The sequence below is a fragment of the Protobothrops mucrosquamatus genome, unplaced genomic scaffold, assembly GCF_001527695.2.
Source record: "Protobothrops mucrosquamatus isolate PMUCROS unplaced genomic scaffold, P.Mucros_1.0 scaffold1532, whole genome shotgun sequence".
NCBI classification, from domain to species: domain Eukaryota; kingdom Metazoa; phylum Chordata; class Lepidosauria; order Squamata; family Viperidae; genus Protobothrops; species Protobothrops mucrosquamatus.
The window spans coordinates 309,636-330,448 of NW_015387704.1; the positions used below are offsets into that span (position 1 = coordinate 309,636).

General features: G+C 37.8%; 2 protein-coding genes across 3 annotated transcripts in view; one reads left to right on the forward strand and one right to left on the reverse strand.

Moving 5' to 3' along the window:
- ARL13B (ADP ribosylation factor like GTPase 13B) overlaps positions 1–4,422 on the reverse strand; it is a 43,493-nt gene extending 39,071 nt beyond the window's left edge. The window contains exons 1-2 of one of the 2 annotated variants that reach the window (XM_015822358.1): positions 3,895–4,299; positions 2,312–2,462 (exon numbers count right to left, since the gene is read on the reverse strand). In XM_015822358.1, coding sequence (XP_015677844.1) covers positions 2,312–2,370 — 59 coding nt within the window. In that variant the 5' untranslated portion in view covers positions 2,371–2,462; positions 3,895–4,299. The other variant, XM_015822359.1, reaches the window with a different exon arrangement.
- Positions 4,423–7,452: 3,030 nt separating this feature from the next.
- The window catches only part of PROS1 (protein S), a gene marked incomplete at its 5' end in the record, with an annotated part of 32,598 nt that continues 19,237 nt past the window's right edge, over positions 7,453–20,813 (forward strand). The window contains 4 exons of the mRNA XM_015822361.2: positions 7,453–7,639; positions 17,210–17,367; positions 18,077–18,101; positions 20,320–20,406. Coding sequence (XP_015677847.2) covers positions 7,453–7,639; positions 17,210–17,367; positions 18,077–18,101; positions 20,320–20,406 — 457 coding nt within the window. The remainder of the gene's footprint in view (positions 7,640–17,209; positions 17,368–18,076; positions 18,102–20,319; positions 20,407–20,813) is intronic.

The window sequence follows — 20,813 nt, forward strand, 5'->3', positions numbered from 1 at the left end:
TGAGATCACTTCCTTGCTTATTAAAACGCACGCAGCTCGTTAAGTGCACGAGGTATCTCAGGGTGGGGAAGGCCATGGGGGGGCCTAGTGATGGAACAGGCCCCAAGGCCTCTCCGACCCACTAAGAAACCTCATGCTTCCCCCTCCCTTCCTGCTGCGCCAGAGTCACTTACCTTGCAAAATCTGCCTCCTCTCTGCCGCGGTTTCTTTCCTTTGAGGGAGAGGAGAAAAGCTTGCAAATGCTTTTCCTACTAACAATGGAAGCTCCTGGGTGCCGTAATATCGCACAAGTTCAAGCATCCATTCTTTGCAAAAGAGATCATGGCTCCCGGAAGCTTCCATTCTCTGGGGGGGGGAGAGAAGTGTTTGCTTTATTTGCATGCCTATGGGGTAAAGCATGGAATTGGAGTCGGCTGGACGCAGGAACCAATACCATCCGTGGCCTGGCTGAGCGGCTCACTTGTTTGCGCTGGAGTTAATTTGAGGGCAGGAATGAAGCCTTCAAATGAATGGGGACATACTGCGGGGTCAGGTCCCTCGCACACGCATCTAAGCCAGCAATGGCGGCAACCATCTGAGCAGCCATGAACCCCCTCCCCAGCCAGCCACCCACCCTGCCCGACCTAGTCCTCGCTTGGCTGGCTGGATGGCACAAATCCTCACCACTCTTCTCCTCCTCCTTGTGCTCCTCATTCAAGCAGCGGCAGGAGCTTGGGTTTCTTGGCTCCGTCTGAATGGAGGAAAATGGAGGCGCAACAACAAGATTGCTTTCAAACAATAAGACCCAGGTGCGCTGCTTGCTTGTGTGCGCTGGCCTTATTGAGAGCAATCCTGCTGCTGTGCCTCTGCTTTTCTCCACTCAGATGGAGCCGAGAAACCCAAGCTGCTGCCGCTAATAAACTTCTTATCCAAAGGGAGACCTTGGGAAAACTTGGATTCTCCCTCTGAGTAAATGGGGCAGTTCAGAATGAAGCAAATTCACTGTGTTTTCAAGCTCCCGATCTCCCCAAGATCTCCGTTCAGATAAAAGGTGTTTGAGCGCCTATGGAAGCCTTGGAAACATAGCAATTTGCTGCATTTTCAAGCATTGCGTTCACATTCAGATGAAGCTCCCCATCTCCCCAAGGTCTCCGTTGGGATAAAGGGTGTTTGAACAACAGTGGCTTGAGTTTCTCCGCTCCGTCCGAGTGAAAAGAAGCAGAGGTGCACAGCGGGATTGCTCTCAATGAGGCTACGCATGCGAACAAGCAGCGCAACCGCGTCTTCTTGAGAGCAATCCTGCTCTACGCCTCCGCTTTCTTCCTTTGGGACGGAGCAGAGAAATTCAAGCCGCTGCCACTCAAATCTCAATCTCTCTAAAGTTTGAGTTTGGATAAAAAGTGTTTGACTAGCAGCTTGAGAGGGAATGCTCACACAAGCGGCCAACAAGCATGCATTCAGCTCCATTTTTGCAAGCAGCGTGCACGTGCACTTGCCACTCACACAAATGGAGTGTATATATACACGCTCACACGCTGCTCGTGCAAGTGAGGATGTTCATGAGCGCTCAGCAGCCATTTCCACAGCCATTGCAAACCCCTCATGTGGCCCACAGGTTGGGGACCCCTGACGTAGAAATCTTTTAACTGTCTAGACCCTCAAACTTTAGCAAGATCAAAGTTTGGATTACAGAGACTTCAGTAAAGGCTAATTGTGGAGTAAATAAAGTATCATGCAAACTGCAAAAGAAATGTCTGAACTAAGATGAAGTCCCTTTAAATGATTTGAAATGCTTACTTCCAGGTTTTTGCCACTTAGGCTGAGTTGCCTTTTACAGGATGAGCTACCAACAGACTCACCTTCTGTCTCTTAACTGTTTATGGTTATTTTCCTTTCTATTACTTTTCCAGTCTCCTGAAAAATTTCTCTTATAAGCCTTGTTCTCTGTAAACAGGGCCAATGGATAACTGGAAGTATGCCTAATGTAAGATCTTTACAGCACAGCCAACAGAATAGGCAAAAAGCACACAAAAAATTATGTCATAATCTTAAAATGGATAATAATCTTGTGTTATGTTTCCCTCTGATCCCCCTATTCTCATTTCCCCCCATGTATCAATAACACTTCATGCATTGAACTATACTTTTAAAAATATATGACATAATTAAGTTACAGAAAATTTCCCTTATAGTATTTCAGATAATATTTTGCTTTAGTCTGTCCTCTGTGAAAACGAGTTAACTACAGGTCTAAATAACTTCATACCTGCTGTACCATCTGTAATCTTCAAAGTTACTAAAAAAAATGAGTATTTTAAAGCTGGTTATTTACCTGACAGGTTCTCGCCACCGCTTCAGCCAGCTGCAGCAATTGGCCATCAGACTGTACATTCCTTTCCAACAGCCATTCAGAGCACCAAATAAACTACAGGTATGGTATATTGACTAATAGCAGGATATTCAATCAAGGGGGACTCATTGACCTATTACCAAAAATAAAGAAAGGGGGGAGTAAGAATACACATTCTTTCAAACCAATATCACTAAAGAACTACTTCTATAACATAGCACATACTCTGCTACAATGAGCTTTTATTCTGTGAAGCCACATCTTATTTAAAATGTTATATTTACAGCCAGAGTGCAGCACATTTATCTTTTATCCAAGAAAAGCATTTTTTAGATATCTATGCATATGAAAATATATAGCCGTAGATTCCTACCCCATTCCTTAATCAGGAAAGAATTAACTGAATATTCTCAAAAATTGGATTTGTAGAAGCTACATTCAGTAAAAACAGGATATTCACAGAATTCCACAAAACATAAAATATTTTTACAATAAATGTTAAAACTAAAAAATCAAAGGAAAAGGACAAATAACACAGGTTGAATAAATGAAAATAGAAAATTTTTAAAAGCTTTCTTCATTGTCAAATGGATCGAAAAGTGGGCCATAAATCCAAAGTGTATTATTTTAGAAAATAGTTTACTTGTTCAAAGCAAAGAAATTGTAAAGATTAACAATGATTTAAGTACAACATATACTACAGTATTTCCTAGCAATTTTCATACTATGGGCACAGTCCTGAGCAAGCACTGGTTCTTTACACTAGACAACCACTAGCAGAAACAAAGCAGAATCATCTTACAATCTCCTTACATAAATAGGGAGGCTATTCTATAGTAAATGATTTAAAGTAGGTCATTCTATAAGTAGATCATTCTATAATAAATGATTTAAAAAAGAGAGGGGCAGATCATAAAATTGTTAATAGTATTATGTGTAGTAGTAACGAAAGCTTTATGCATCCAATTGTGACATGTATTATTTGTAAGTCATGGATGAAATATTGTTTCATTAATGTATTTTTCAATTACATCAGGTATAAGATCTGCTGTAGGCTGATTTGTAGAATATACCCAAAACTTCTATTAGAGCATATGTACATGGTTTTAAAAAATACAATTAAAGATGTAGTTAACTGCACTGGATTTGAAACAGTAATGATAAAAGCAATGGATTTATTTATTTAAAACTAAGGAATGTGGCTAAGTCACAGAGCTTCCTGGATCAAATATGGCTTTTAAATCATAACTAAAAGTTCATTCTGCAACTTGATTCTCAGATTGAACCACCTAATTTTTCAATGCTACTTCATACATGCATGAGTGTTTCATGACACCTTGTGTACCACATCAAATGTAAAGAATACAACTGGGATTAATGCACAGATAATTGATTCATGCTGCCATTGCTATGACTCCCATCAAATGCTCCTCTACAGGCAAAATTCAACTTTCTTTCTTGATAGTGTATTCAACTGCTCAAACAATAAAAACACGATAATCTCTATAGACTAAATATGCATGCTCCCCAAAAAGTGTACTTTGTGAGCTATTATACAAACTTACAAATAACTGTAAGCTTTGGTCCTACGTTATAAAGTAACTGCTTCTGCTTTTATATTCTACGGTGTGTTGTATTCTCCAATAAAGTAGCATAAATATTAAATATTCATTGCATTTCATCATCCATTTTAAAATTCCTGCGCGAAGCCCAAGGTGGCGTAGGAGAAGCCCGCGGACGGAGGCAGTTATTCAACGCCACCAAATCTTTCGACTCGCGAATTACTCTTGTACCAGAAGCACTAACAAGCGCGCCCAGCAAACCAGACTGAACGAGAATTGCCCTGTTACTGTGATTTATCAGCGTGGCCAGAGGGGAAAAGGGAATGCGCCCAAGCCTTCGACCTGTAACAGCAGCCCGGGCGCCTCCCTCGTCCCCGCGTTAAATTAGTTTCACAAAGCTCTCCCGCCCCCGAGGCCTCCTGACCGTCTTCTCGTCTCCCCGTCGCTGAGAAATCCTATAGTAGCCATAGATTCTCGGGCTGGCCCGTCTACAAAGTCACGTGACCACGCCTCTTTCGCAGGTTTAAGCGCTACGCCTTCACGTGACGCTCCTGGAGAATGCTTATTGGCTAATCCCCGATAGCAACGGTGCGCAGGAAGGACGCGTAACTACGTCGGTCTCCCTTAGCTACGAAAGGGAGAGAGAGAGAAAAAGAGAGAGAGAGAGAGGGACAGAGAGGGAGAGAGAGACAAACAGAGACGGAACGTAAACGAGGAAAGGAAACAGCCAATGAAGGATACCTTGACTGATGGAACTCATCAATCATTGGTCCCCCAAGGAGGCAGGATTTAGTTTCCAGAGTGACGGATGCACGCCTGGAATTCTTGAATTGGATTGCTGCTTTTTTTTCCCTGTGCGCGTGCGCCCCTGCAAAGCGATTTAGCGACGGATGCAAGAGGAAAATAACCTGTGAAGATTTTAGAAAGCTATATAGCCGATTCAGTATAATCTCAATCTTGACAAGTGACCGCCAAAGAAAAAAATATTAAAATACTTTGTTAGTCTACTGCAGGATCACAGTTCTGGAGAAGTTTAACATTTCCACAGGTTTCCTCCTTAGGAGAACAGGCAGAGTAGGAGCTACAGGACTATTGATCCTTGCTTGGCCACCTACCAGAGGTCAAGCACCTTGTAGTTCAATAAGAGTTTAAACACTTATTCTTAATACAATAGCAATAAGTGTTTCAGAAGAGCACTCTGCTATTTCCACTCTGAAGGAGTTTCACCTAGCAACATTTTTGTTTTTATTATTAATGTTTCTGAGGTCTAACTGACCAATGTGGGATTACAAAAAGAAGACAGATTCTGAAGTGGCTCAGATGTCATCTGAAGGCTGTCCTGATTCTGTTTTAAGGACCTTAAATTTTTGATTGAGGGCAAGATTTGTTCTTTTGCATCAAGATAGAAAAACATAATTTACTATATTAGAAATAATAAATGTTCCAAAATGTATACATTTTAGTTGTTTTGCTGAGTTTCTTCATTTATTTTGGCTATCCTAATTTGAAGATGTATTCCACCACTACTACCCCTAGCTTGTTGAAGAATTATGACTATTGCATAATTCTATATACACTATATCTATTTGGCTTACGTTAAATTTAATTAGAATGTTGCCATTCACAATGGAATCATTTACAAGCCTTCATAGTAAACAAGGATTTGGAATGTATAAAATATTGACCAGATCTCTCTCTCTCTCTCTCTCTCTCTCTCTCTCTCTCTTTCTCTCTCTCTGTGTGTGTGTGTGTGTGTGTGTGTGTGTATTTTGGTAAACTAAGTAAAACTTATGTGTCCTTTTTCACATCCTTTTTTTCTCTCATTTTGTTTTGTTTTTTACTAAGTTGCCTTATACTGAGATCAGAAAACCTTGTACATATATTGTGAACTCATGTTTGAAGTAATGGATTTCCCTGTGTGGACTGAGGTTGGTTTTTTTTTGTTGTTGTTGTTGTTAAATGATCTTTGTAAAAACAAACTATACATTGACAATTATCAGACAAATATGTCCTATAACAAGAAGTATTTTTTAAAAAAATTGTGAGTATATCTGGGCACTTAACTTGGCAGGGTTACAAAACTGGTTGCCCTTGCTTTTTCCAGGACATTTTTTTTCAGCTTCCTAATGTAACCAACAGCCCTAGAACTCCATGTGTAGCTTCAGATATCAGCCAAGCTACTACTTGTTGAGACTTTCTGTCAGTGCTAAGAATCGGGTCTACACATTAAGTTCCAGTTTTATTGTCCATGCCTAAACACATGAATCTAGTCAATTAACAGCCAGCACTAAATTTGCACCAGATAAGAGTGAACCCAATTCAAGAAAGGTTGGACTTTGGTCTTTTGTGAGAATGTAACAACTCCAGACTGATTCTTTTCTTGACTCTGCCTGTCCTTTTCCTACACTTTCTAAAATGATCAAACTCATAAGTAAAATGATTCTAGTCCATGAAAGTGTATATCAATAAACTGGTTGCAGTTCAGACCTGAACATCAGGGGTACAAAAAAGGAGCTCCATGCAGTCTATCAAATATTCTTTTGGTGATTCCCCCCTCTCCCCAAAAAAGTCCAAAAATGGCTGGCTTAAGAATTGCAGATATTTCAGGGACTATTTGGCCACAAAAAATCCATAGTCATGATTCCTCTAGCTTTTGGAGTGTAACATTGACAAGCAGGTGCATGTAGGATTGTATTGTTACAGCACTGTAACACAAGCTTATGTGTCTATTTAGATTTTTTTTAGATCAATAGGATTCACTAATAGATGCCATTTAAGATGCCATGCAAATTTCTTTCTTGTTCGTCAAGCTATCTCTAATTAGAATTCAATTGTAATATGTAATTAAAGCCAAGACTGAGTTACTTAAATGGTAATTCATTTAAAGACATACATAGCAATTCACTGATGTTCTCTTTGGAGGATAGTCTTCAAAAAGCTGTCCCTTACATTAAAATTGCAACATTATGTATTGTAAACAGTGGGCATCACATGACACTTTCCCCAAAAATTAAATGCACCACCGGTTTGTTCTGCAAAATCAGTTGTCTTGAGATTGCATAAAACAGATCTGCAGGAGCAGCCAGAGAGGTTGGGATCATAGGCAATGAACTCCGATGGCTTGGTTTCTAGCTCGCTGTGCAAAAACAGCCTAACGGTAGCCAAAGAGCAGTAGCTTTGATTTTGGAAGGAGGAACGAGATGGAAGTAAACTGCTTCTTTCTGTGTTATGGCAACGAGCTTTGGGAAGAACACAACCAAACGGCAATTTCTCCTCCTCTCTGCCTCTTTCTCGCGCACGCAAGGACACACACACACACACGGTCCTTTTGAGCAAACCTTCAGCCCCGCGGGAGGTTCAGCAGCTTCTGGGCCACTGCCATAATGTCCTCCCCTCGGCCTTCCTGTTTACCCACCGCTTGAAATGGACAGGACCGCTTCCAGGAACTGTCTTGCCTTCGAATGAGGCCATCCCCCAACCAGTCTCCTCTCCCTCCCGCTCTGCAAGGAGGACTAGAACCAGGCAGAACATTGTTCCCAGCTTCCCGATACTGTGTGAACAACCAAACGACAGCTGAGAGCAGATGCCAGCATCCACTTCTTAGCTCCGAAAGAAGATACACCGACCCCGTTAGTCTATTTACTCTCCACTTCTCCCCTAAGGATGAGACTCCTGGACGTTATTTGCCTGCTTAATTACGGCCTCTTTATTACAGCGACCGCGATCTCGCTCTCAGAGGCAAGGACGTGTAAGTAAAATGGGTCTGCTTTCCAACTTTCGACAGAGTTCGGTGTGACTTGCATTTTTTTAAAGTTAATTTGGACCTGTTTTGTGCTTTCTTCCTCAAGCTGGATGTTTTCAGGGCTCGAAGAGATTGTAAGGAAATAGTAACGGAAAGAATTCTATACTTACATGCCCTACAGCCTCTTTTATGAAAAGAATTGTGTGTCTTTCGAATTCCTAGGGATGCAGCCTGATTATAGTACTTACTTGCACGTTTACTCGATAAAATAAGTATCACGGAGTTTAATGGGACGTTGTTGTAGTTTATGGCACTGCAGGCTGAGGTGGATCTGGTTCCTTGTTGCCAGGATTGCCTGAGAGACTCTGATGTGCCCTTAAACTCTGCCGGTTCTGAACAATAGCTTTTCTGGTTTTCACTAAGCAAATATCTTTTCCATCTCCATAAAGCAATCATATTTCTAATGAGGCCAAACTACAGGAGAACAAGTAGTTATCATTACAATGAGAGAGAGAAAATGTTTAACTCCAGCAAAAAAAAGGGAGGGGCATTTGGGGTATTGTGAAACCATATTAAAAATAAAAGTAGAAAACAAAGCTGCAACTTCTGTGATGAAAACTTTAAAAAAGTATTTTACGTAGAAGGTACAAATTGGATTTTTTAAAATTGGTACTACTGTTTTCCCACAAATACATTTGAATAACGCATGCAGCCTATTTAGAGATAAATGACCTTTCATCATTTGCATCTGCAGTAAACATAACAGAAAACATGTTTCTCCCTAGCCTCACAACATTGTCTTCAATACATGCCCATCCTACACAAGCTTAAACCATGCTTAGCTTTTTCATTGTCTGGTGGTAAAGTAAGATTTTGTTCCTTATTCACATAAAATTCAAGGTACTCTGTTTAGATAGAAGATGTAAAAAAAGGTTAGGTTTTGTTACTCATTACCCTGGAGGGAATCAGGTTATAGAGTAGACTGAAACAGATGCAGAAGAGTTAGGGCCAGCGGATTTCATGCCTGAATGAAGTTTTTTGCTCTCCCTAGGACAGCTGAATAAGCACTTCAACTTTGCAAGACAAAAAGGATCAACATCTTAATTTTAGGTTAATTTAGGAGATGAAAGCAGATTCATTAATAGTCCAAGTTCTTCCTCATTCAGTGTAATATATTTTTTGATTGTTTCCCCCTTCCCTATTTCATCCCCATAACAATTTCATAAATTAATTACAAAGGAAAAAAAAGAGAAATCCATGGTTAAGGACGTTCTAGCAGTCTGTATGGAAACTTGCATGTTTAGATACAATTTCAACATACTGTAGTTATGGAACATGTGACTTTTACAGATTTCACTAGTGACACTGAGATACCTTATTCCAGTGATGGCGAACCTTTTAGAGACCGAGTGCCCAAACTGCAACCCAAAACCCACTTATGTATCGTCGGGTGCCAGGTGGACGTGGCCATTGATTGAGTGTGGCCAATTAGGTGGGTGTGGCCATTGGGTGGGCGTGGCTGCAGTGGTAAAAAGTTCAGTCAATCAATTCCAACTTTGCAAGATCTTTTTTTTCTCGCCAGAAGTTGAAATTGATTGAACCTTTTTTTTTTGCACACGGCGGCGGAAGCCTAAAGCGAAAAGGTTTTATAAAGCCCAGCTGAAGGCCTAGGATTGGGGCGACGGCATGCATGCCCACAGAGAGGGCTCTGCGTGCCACCTGTGGCACATGTGCCATCGGTTCACCACTACGACCTTATTCCATAATTTACCAAACTTCTTAGAATCTTATGGTATCAAGAACAAGAAATCTAACTTTTAGTGCACTTCTTCAGAACTACTTGAGGCTTGGCATGTGGGGCTTGACATATCCTGTTTTTAAGCAGCCAAAACAAGATAGTAAAAGGAGGATAAGGATAAGGATGGTGGAGATTACAGCATCAGTTAATGTCAAGTTGCAGCAAAAGCTAGGATGATCTACTGTTGGTAATTGTAGAACAAACTAGATTTAATTTTAGCTAAAAGGCCAAGGAAATTATATGTAATATTCCACATGATGTAAATATGTGGAAGAATAACAAGAAACTCTCTCTAACTCTGTACACTGTCTGACTATGAGCGTGTTATTGTAAATAACTCTTTAGTAGTTAATGGTAAATTATATAGATCATGGACCAACTATTACCATTAGTTTGAGCTTCAAAGGGGGGAGCCTAATTGAAGATGAGAAAAGTAGTGTCTAGAGTGTAGTTTTACAGCATTGAATTATGGCCTACACATATGAACAATTCACCCACTTTTTTTATTAAGTGGGGGCTGCATTCAAAGTATTTCTCCCAGCATGTCCCAAGATGTTAGCTGTCAGTTGAAACTTTGAAATGCATTTTCATTTCCAATCTGCAGGTAATTTTGGATCCATTATACAACCTCAGTTTAATACAGAATGTTCATGAGAATAATCTCTAGTTACAGACTCTGAGATTACCAAATTATCAACATAGCTAAATGTAAGAAAATATCCAAGAGAAAACTTTGTCCCCTTTTGTTAATATTGATTGCTGGGTCCAAAGGTATTGCAGTTATCTTTGTTGCATAAATCAAATAATTCCCTAGGAATGAAGATTAACATCTGTTAAAAGTAAAATCAAGCAGCTCTTGCTTATTATAAGCCAGTTAGCCTGCTGAGTGTTATAAATAAGCGTTATGCTAGATATCTATGTTGGAAGTTACCTGTTTGGCTATATGGAAACAATATAGGTTTAAGGAAAGTTGGATGATTTTGGATTAAACCCTCATTTTATAATTTTATTGAAAAATACACACAATATTTCTGATTATTTTTCTGATTACCAGTGACATTCTTTGAAATAAAATTGAGTGAACATCTATGGGTAAGCTATATCACCATATACCAGGGATAGGCAACCTTGGCTTTTTTATGACTCATGGACTTCAACTCCCAGAATTCCTGAGCCACCATGGCTCAGCTTGGAAACCTCTCCCTTTCTCCTCAGCATGGCTGGCTCAGGAATTCTGGGAGTTGAAGTCCACGAGTCATGAAAGAGCCAAGGTTGCCTACCCCTGCCACATACCATACAGATAGTCCTCAGGTGTCAATGCAATTAGGACCTGAATTTCTATTCCTAAGTGATGTAGTCATGAATCGCAATATTATTTGACCATATGACTTAGCATGGCAATCCCAGCAGTCCTGGTTGCAGAACTGTGTAGTTGTTAAGCAGAAGAGATGGGAGTCCCAGGCAGGAGTATGGTGACTTGGACAGGTGCTGTGGGGTATGTGATAGTGCTGTGGGCAGAAACTCCATATTGCAGGTGGGCCACAGGTTGGTTAATGGCAGCTGCAGTCTGTTCGGTGGAAGTCACAGATGGTCACTATGCAGTATATACTACAGACACTTGCAAGCTGTCTGAGCTACCAGCAGGCACAACCATGGCTTATGAGTGGGTAGGGGTTGCTATGGAGTAAAAGATCCCTCCATATCTGAGATTATCAGGAGAAAAAGGGGGCTGGCTTATGGGAATGACTTGCGGCCATCTCTGCCAACTTTCCCATTAATTTTGCTTGTGGGAAGCCAGCAGGGAAATTCACAAATGGCAATCATATGACTGCAGGAAGTGCTGCAATAGCCAGATCTTCAAGGACCCATCATAAATACCATTCATTCAGCTTATCATAACTATGCAGGGTCATTGAATGAGCAGTTGTAACTAAGGACTACATGTGTACATAAAATTTAATCATCAGGTCTATTATTAGAAGCAATCCCAATATAGAAAGAAATCAAACAAGGGTATATTTTGGGCTACTTATTTCATTATTATATTAACTCATTGGTTGAAAGTATTACCAAGCTAAATTTCCATGTTCCTGTGTTGGTGTACAGATTCTTTCTGAGCCCAGCACTGTGACATTTTTAGTTGAATGAAAGGTTTTTTGGCATTACCAGAGAGCAGCTGGTAAAAGTTAACTTGCACAGATGGATGCTAAAACAGCAGATCCTTAAGGATATTGGTTATTTTACCTCTTCACAAATTATGATGATCTTTTTAAGGACATTCAATGATCTTGGGAGTCAGGTGCCATTCATTTTTCATAAATAATGGAGTACAATAATTGAATTAACCCCGAACATAAAGATACACAAGTATTGACCTGCTGTGTTATCATAAACACCATATAAACTATATTCTCTTATCCAATTATCATGTAATGAGAACATAATACTTTGGCCACATAATGAGAAGAGGGGATTCATTGGAAAAGATCCTGATGTTTGGAAACATTGAAGGCAAAAGGAGAAGGGGATAGCAGAGGATGAGATGGTTAGATAATGTCATTGATGCTATGAGCATGAATTTGAGAAACTCCAGGAGAAAGTGGAGGACAGGAAGGCCTGGGGTGCTACAGTCCATGGGGTCTCAAAAAGTCGGATATGACTTAGCGACTGAACAACAACAATAAATAGTTGCTACCCATATGGAGAATGTGGGGTATGACACAAAATGTTACATTTGACATACAGTAAAAAATCTATAATGCTATAAATATTGTAACAGTAATACTGCTGTCGCTAAAGATGTAGATAACTTCTCTATCTTTGCTTACATCTAGTAAAATAAAAGGAGAAAGGAGAAAAATGTACTCTGTTCATGTCCAAAGAACATTTTTACACAAGAACTAAAAAGGAGATTGTACTTCACAAAAACTCTTGTATTGCGATACTTTTATTAAGCTTTAAGGTGTTACTTTTTAGATGCACAGTTATTCTCCCCTGCCCTCCCCCCAGTAGCTGCTGATGAAATTTCTCCTTGAAACATTTAAAAGCTATGGAGTGTTCTCAAGATGTGGATTTAGTAACTTTAAAGCCTTTCGGGGGATTATGTATGCATTGATTCAAATTCTTTCTCTGAACTTTAGAATCAAAAGGATTTTCTGCTCTGCTGTTTACTATGATAGGCAAAATGACTCACCAAAGGAGAATTGCTAAAAGTCTTAGTTCCTTTCTGCCAGTTCTAGCACTTTCAGAAGTAGCCAAGAAGCAACAATAAGGTTGCCTATTTTTACTGATTTGAAAAATGCACGTGCTGCATCTAAGTCACTTCTTTATTTGAATTAATATTTTTTTAAAAAAATCTTAATACCTGTAGGCAACAGAAATATATAGCAAATAAATGTTTCTATTAGAAACAATTTCTAATAGAATAAGGCTACAAACCTCTACATAATTACTAGCAACTCATACTTTTGTGTGGTATAATACAGCACATACAAATGCACACATGCCTGGGATGTGGTGAGTTGACCTTTCTGACTCCTGAGAGGAAGGGGTCCTTCTTTCAACAATCCCTCTTTCACCTTCCCACAAGCTGTGGAACAGCCTGTTTGATAAATTCTGCTACTACCTATTTTCCTCCAGATAAATGCTCCCACAAATAAAGTGAAGTGAAGTCACCAGTTCTCCTGTTGTAGCTTAACTGAGCACAAGAATGCCTGACCTCCTTGAAATCCTCTCAAAATGAGAGTCACAGTTTCAGATAAGAATTCAAAGCTTTATTATGTATATTGCATTTGCAATAATTGGAAAGGAATTTAGAAAAGGAAAACAGAAAAACCAAAACCAGCCAAGAACAAATTCAACAAACTATTTTAAAAGTTTAATAAATACATTACAACTAGATCATTTCCCATAAAACAAAACCTAAGTATTCTACATCTATATCCACTGTTCCCTAGAGTGGACCCCTGAAGGCCCACGATGTCGTCACAGGAAATCTGTGAAGGTTTGAAGAAATTCTAAGATTTAAATCTTGAGTTAAGTCTTGGGGGTCTGTGGCCATGGTCTATGGCCACAAAAGATATTTAAAGGGGGTTCATGGTGAAGAAAAGGTTAAACTCCTTTTTGAAGACATCCAATTAAGATGAGCCTATCTATTCTAATCAGATTTTTCTACTACTTAAAATCACTTAGAAAATCAGAAATTCTTAATAATCAGCCCGTATCTCCTTTTCTTTCCATTTGATTTCATTTGGTCCTCACCTGTTCTTCAGTTTTATAAAATAGGACTTTCCCCTTTTGTATATAGTAGCATTTTAGACAGTGGTAGTAGGATTCAGCCAGTTTGCACCACCTTGGCAGAACCGGTAGCTAATTTTTTGTTGCCCAGGCCCAGAATGGACTTCTGGAAGCAGCATCCACACAGAGAACCGGTTGTTCACATATTTGAATCCCACCACTGATTTTAGATATTTATATACAATTATTTATCTTTGGCCAGTCTTTCTTTATAGAAAGTAAACATGCCTAGCTTTTTTTAAACTATTCCTCATAGGGCTTTGTTTTCAGATTTCAATTCATGTAGCTCTGATCAAAATATTCTTGTATGGTGTAACTGTAGAGTATTTTAATGTATTATCTTCCTTGAATTGGATATAATGACTTTAGTAATGTAGCCTATGTGTGGGTTAGCCTTTTGAGCTGTTGCATCAAAATGCTTGTTCTTATTTAGTGATGGTCTACTAATATTCCTAGAAAGATCATTCATATGTATGGTGTTACTAAGTCATATCTCTATGTCCCCTCTACATATTTGATTTTCCCAATCTTAATTACTTTTCAGTTGATATCTTTGAGCATCATCCTGTTGGATTTGTTGCAATATTTAAGCTTCTGAAGTCATTTGAATGTTATTTGTTTGTTTATTAAAATTTTATGCAAATTTATGCATTTATATGCATCTTCCTTATAAGATGAATTGTGGTCTTGTTTTCCTTTTTTAATTACTGTTTATTAAAAGTTTTTTCTTAATATAAACTAGAAATAAAATAAAGATAATGGAAAAAAGGAGAGGGCAGGGGGGATAAAGTGAGCAAAAAAAAGAAAAAGAAATAAAAAGCAGTGATTTCTAATTTTTTTTGGTGCAGTAAGATACATGATAGGGTTATAATATCAACATTTTACTTCGTCTTCTTTCCTAAGGATATTAACATATGCATCTTTTGTTGTTGTCAGTTCCTATCACAACCAATGGAAAATCACTTGATTGATCTAAAAAAAGGAGAACCCTTATGTCAATCATTTATACTAGAAGAAAAGCTCTTGAAAACACAAAACATCCAGGATTTTGAATAATTGCTCAATAAAAGTTTCACGTTTATTTATGCTATGTGTGTTTCTTTTGAACTCTCTATATTTATCTGTACCTATTGGAAGTTAATAAACTGTATCCTAATAAAAAGGGGTAAGTTACTCAAATATTCTATTTTTTATTGGAAAAAGATTGAAAGAATCCATCATTAATATTTACAGCCTAAAATTAGTATATATTCTATCTTTAGTCATGTCCATTGTAAATAGATTAGATTTAGAAGAGACCTAAACATTTTGACATGTGTACAAAAATGTTTTCTATTCCCTACAACAGGGTCTATGAGCTGTTCAAAACCAGACCGCCTGAAGCGGCGGGAGAGCATGTGCATAGGCATTTGCATAAGCAGTAGGTGCATGTGCATGCCACTCACACACATGTGCCTTGCCCACCACTTGCGCAAAACAATCTCCACCCCCCCCACGCCTGTCCGCAAAGCCAGAAAGTTCAGTAATTCTGCCCTACAGAGAAAACTCTATTCAGTTATTTTAAAGTTTTACAGCTGAATTGCAAAGGTTAAGGCACTCCTGATCAAATTCCTTATCTCTGTGAATGCCTAAGCGAACAGCAGTTAACCAAACTGCTACATGGTTTTAAAATTAAGCATAACATCTTTTAGTAGATTTGAACACATACTTATAAGTTCTTTACAGATGTTCACAGTTTGTAAAGACTGAAAGTAATAAAACAGTTATTTAGACATTTGAAATGTTACAAGTAGGGTAGTGAATATGACAGTAGAAATAGCAATAGCACTTACACTTATATACCCCTTCTCCATAGTGCTTTACAGCACTCTCTGTATATGTACTTAACAGTTATCACTTTCATTATTAAATGGACTGATTTTTTTCACTAAAGAACGACTCACAATATTGGAGTGATGAAGAGAACACTAACACTGTGTTGGCACTGTAACAAGACTGTCATATCTGCCAATACTTCAAATTGGAAATAGGGATGTAGTTATTTCAATGTGCTTTGTGTTGTATAATGGGCAACTGTTCTTTATATTCCTTATTCTTTACTCGCCATTATTCTGTTTCTCAAATCCTAACAGCATAGTTTTTATAAAGTCTGACAAACAAGACACCCAAACAATGATTTCTTTATCTTTGCTTCATTATCTAGAGATAGAGAAACTTTTACAACCAATTCTTGAAATATTTCAGGATTGTGTCAATTGACTAAGCCCAGAAAATATACAATCAATAGGAAAAATAATGACATATGCCTACTTACAGCATGGCTGTTTGGGTTCAGGATTTTTATGTAACAAGGTTTCACCCCAAATGATACTTTAACACCATGGCACATTTGTGACACTTAGTACTTATGTAATATAAGAAACATTGCTACAATGACATTTGGTGTATGAATTTCCCCACTTTGGAGCATATGTATAAAATGATAGACCTCAGTTCTCTACTCTGGAACATTTGAATTGAAACTCATGTTCCAAATCTGTCTGGTTGGAAAAAGTATCAATTGTTGTTTTCTAAGCTTGATTATTTGCCTGCAGATGATTCATTACTCAACTAGGTAATATTATCAGTGAACTGATCCAAGCAAACTACCAGGGTCAGAGAGCACGAAGGGCTATGCACATTCTACTGAAAATGATGATTGATTATGGCATTTATGAATATAGCAAATTTGAAGGCTGCTTAGAGTGGTCTTGTTTTTTAAAATATCTGCTCAAGAGGGAATGTAGAAGTGCATCTCTTAAAGGAAGGAGTGTTTGTGTGTAAATAAATGCTGGCATACTTAAAAATAGCAAAATAAGATACTCATATTGATTCAAGAAGGAAAATAAGCCAAATTCATAATTTGGTTATAACGAAGTACTGTTCATCTAAATTATCATAAAAGACAATGAACATTTTGAGTTCTTTAGAGTTCTTTATCAGAGTTCATACAGGAAAAAAAAACAAAGGTGGAGTACATATAAATGTTCAAGAAACAGGCTAAAGTCTGTAGGGATGCTTGCGGATAGAGGATGAGCTATATAAAAGGAACTTCATAAATTTAAAAATATTAGCTTATAAGATATATTCTTACTCATTTAAACCAGGGTAGGCAACCTTGGTTCTTTTATGACTTGTGGACTTCAACTCCCAGAATGCTGGCTCAGGAATTCTGGGAGTTGAAGTCCACGAGTCATAAAAGAGCCAAGGTTGCCTACCCCTGATTTAAACTAAAGTGTCTGTGGCGAATTTGTGGAATTCTGGTTTTTTTCACATTTTTGAGTTAGTTTTGGAAAATCAAGGGGAAGCTTGGTATTCCCTTCCAGCTCTTTATGCTGACATAACAACAGCACTCAAAGTCATAAGAATTTTGGTTTTGTTCTCTGGCATTATTTGATGACACAAGAGAAGGTCCTTAATACAAAATGTTTGCTTTCATTTAGTTCTATCTCAGAATCATGCCTCAGAGTTTTTGGTCAGAAAACGTCGTGCGAATTCCTTTATGGAAGAAAGCAAGAAGGGGAATATGGAGAGGGAGTGTATTGAAGAATACTGCAATAGAGAAGAAGCCAGGGAAATTTTTGAAAATAACCCTGAAACGGTAAGAGCTCTTTGACCTATGGTGTTTTATTTCTCCAAAATTAAAATAATCTTGGCAGAGAAGTCATCCTCATTTTGTCCTAATCATGGCACACACTTGCCTTGGTAACCATTTTTATCATTTGTCCTTGTGATATTGTGGTTGCCGTTGTTGAAGCAATCAAAAGTCATATTTCATTTTTCTAATTGGAAAATAGTAGTTTTTCTCTTCTTCCTACACAGTGTTTGCTGTGGACCAGATCTGGGATGCTTCACTGAGGATGTGGTTGCTAGGGTGGTTGATGGTTGGGATTTCTGAGGTCACACTGGACACATCTTCTATCTGGGCTATTGTGAGTCCAGAATGCCCCTTTGGTCCATGACAAACCTTTCGCAGAGCTGTTCTGCTTCTTTCAAACCAGATTATCCTTCTATGGCATTACAATAAAATGGGTTTCAGCGAACAGGTTATAATTGTGAAATATCTGAACATTGTGTTTAGTTCATACATTTTCAAAATGATAGTTTGTTACATCCATTTATTTTATAAATGCTATTTACATTAAAAAGCACAGATTAAATTTCTAATATTATTTAATAACATAAAATATAGAAAACTATGTTTTTATAACCTTATAATCCAGCTATTAGTCATTATTTTAAACAAACCATATATATATCGCTTATCAATTAATACACATTCTAATTAATTTCTTTTTTTAAAAAAACAGGATTATTTCTATCCCAGGTATTTGGGTAAGTTTATTTTTTTATATAAAAAATGCATTTTACGGTTTAAATGACAACAATTTTTTTGAAACTTAAAAACATCAACAATTTTCAGTTGTAGGAAAATTTTGGATATTCATTTAATTAGTGCTGGTTTTATGATCCACTCCTTGTTTTTACAGCTGCAACACTTGCTAAAACCATAAACATATCTTCTGCAATGTGATTCTGTTCATTTCTATTAAAAATGTTTAGTTAACTCCTTGTTAATTAATGTAATTAATTTATTATTTAATCAACACTTTATTATCTAATTAATTCATTCTGGTTGAAATAAAACATAAAGAAGAATATCTTCTATATAATTTTATCACCTTTCTTTGTTATGTAGAGTATCCTTGAACAGTTTTATTTTTCTATTCACTTATCCCAGATTTTATGTAATCAAAACTATTCTTTGTCTCTCTGTTACTTTTAATATGGGAACATATTTCTTCAGTATGAACCAATGGGAGTAGCTTAGCAGTTTAATAATATATTACACTATCATACTAAAATATAAAACCTCACAGCAAAGGAGGGCACAAATAATTTGGCAGGGCCTTCCCAGAACCCCTTTTCTGAAAGTGTGGCAGAACATGGAGCCTTGTGTAAATTTCTGACCTGAAATGGGCATGCTGAGACCTAGTAGAATTGATGCTGTTCCATGCAACATCTTTGCCTTTGTTACATATTTTGAACAATGAATAGGGAGACTCATGTGATTATGAGGGGTCCTTGGTGCTCTCTGAGCTTGCTTCTTTTCTTGCAGACATTTCATTACCCTAACTAGGTAACATCATCAGTGCTAGTAAGGAGTGCTGTTTGCTGTCAGTTTATATTTTGGTGTCTCGCCTGTCTGTGTGAGTGGCAGCGGTCTTAGGGAATTTTTGGTTGGGCTGTTTACTAATGGCTCTGTGACAGTTTCTTGATTGTGGTATTGCTTACTTATTTGTTGGTCTGAAGGTGATCTATGTTGATCTGAGTGCTGATTACTGGTGGGGAGGTGCTGGAGTCTTTTTTTCTTTTGGGCTGGTTGATTGTCTCTTTTGAATAGTCTATAGATGTTGTCAATGTATATGTGTCTATTGATTTGTCAGAGTGCCAGGCTTCTAGAAATTACCTGGCATTTTTGGATTTGGCCTGGTCTAGGATTGTCACCTTTTCCAATTGAAACTGTGATTAAATAAAAAAAAGCAAGCTCAGAGAGCACCAAGGACCCCTCATTTCAACCCTGAGCTACAAATATTCTCCTTCATGTGATTATTTCTACCTTTACAATACTAAATAAATCTTATCACTAAATAATACAAATGACAGTAAAAATAGGCCTACTCATATGACTTTATTTCCACAAAGAATGAAGTTTTCTAGGTGCACCCCTAAATAAAAGTAATTGCAATGTTGGTTTCTTGTTTTCTCTCTCTCAATCTGTTGTCGTCAATCTTTTGTTTTTGTTTTGGGGTTAATTATTAGTGAAGACATTAGCATATACAGAGTGTGAAGTATCAGGATTATAAGGAACAAGGGATATAAAACAAATGAATAGGCATATGGTTTAAAACCTTCTAATTTATTATACTAAAGCTAAGAAGCCATAATGAAAAAAATTAAAATTGCTTCCATATGTCAAATGCAAGTTATAGGTATTCTGCCATCTCTTTATAATTTTTCTTGCTTTTTCTTATGTCTACCTGAAGTAGACGGTTAGAAGTGACCCTCTTTTACATCTAACCCTTGTTCTGGTAACAGCCAGATCTGCTTCATGGTATTTGTTTTTCACCATGTGAAAGCAAAATAATCTGCATTCATAATAAAACTAGAATATATAACATTGTGTTAATACTGGTCAAATAAAAAAAAAAGCCAGCTCAATTTTCACAGAGTATGAGAAACCTTTGAATTCTGGGATGGCCTTGGTTTTGTTATCATTTTTTCAATTCCCTACTTTTGTTAGAAACTGTCAGAAAACTGACTGATTTGTATAACAGCACAGTAAATTTCACAGTTCATTAAATCTCAGCATCAAACTGTTCACTGTAAAGAAAAAAACTGATTAAACTTTATTCATTTAAATAATGCATTTAAAAATGCACATTTCTATAACTTCAGTGAGAAGATATACAGGTCAGAAAGCACTGCACCATGTAATATAGCTTGTAGTGGCTATTGCACATCAGTAAGCAGATGCTTGATGCTTTCACAGACTGTCTGGCTTCGTTCAGAACTGGAATTTTCAGAGTGCCATCACTGACTCCAGATACTCCATCTGATCTGCGGTCCTGTGTTACAAGTAAGATTTCCTACACATTTTATACTTTCTGAACTAAGATGGAAACTATTATGCAAAATAATTGCAATTAGTAACATTGATTGCATTAATGCAGTGGCTCCCAACCTTTTTTATACCCCGCACAAAAGTTTGAAATAATGGCAATAAATTATACATATACGCTATAAATTATGTAAATTGAGAAGGTTTTTACAGGGGTGTTTTAACAAATTTTTAGGGGGAATTAGGGTGGGGGGGGGAGGAGGGAGGTTCCCCTTAGGTCAGGACCAGCCATGTCTGGGGGTTGCGGTGTAGAAAGGGTGGGGGGGGAGGGTGGGGGGTTGAAGGAGGAGGGAGGAATTAGTACGATCGGTGGGAGGGGCAGATATGGCGGGAGCAGAGGACCATATCAAGTTAGGGGAGCACGC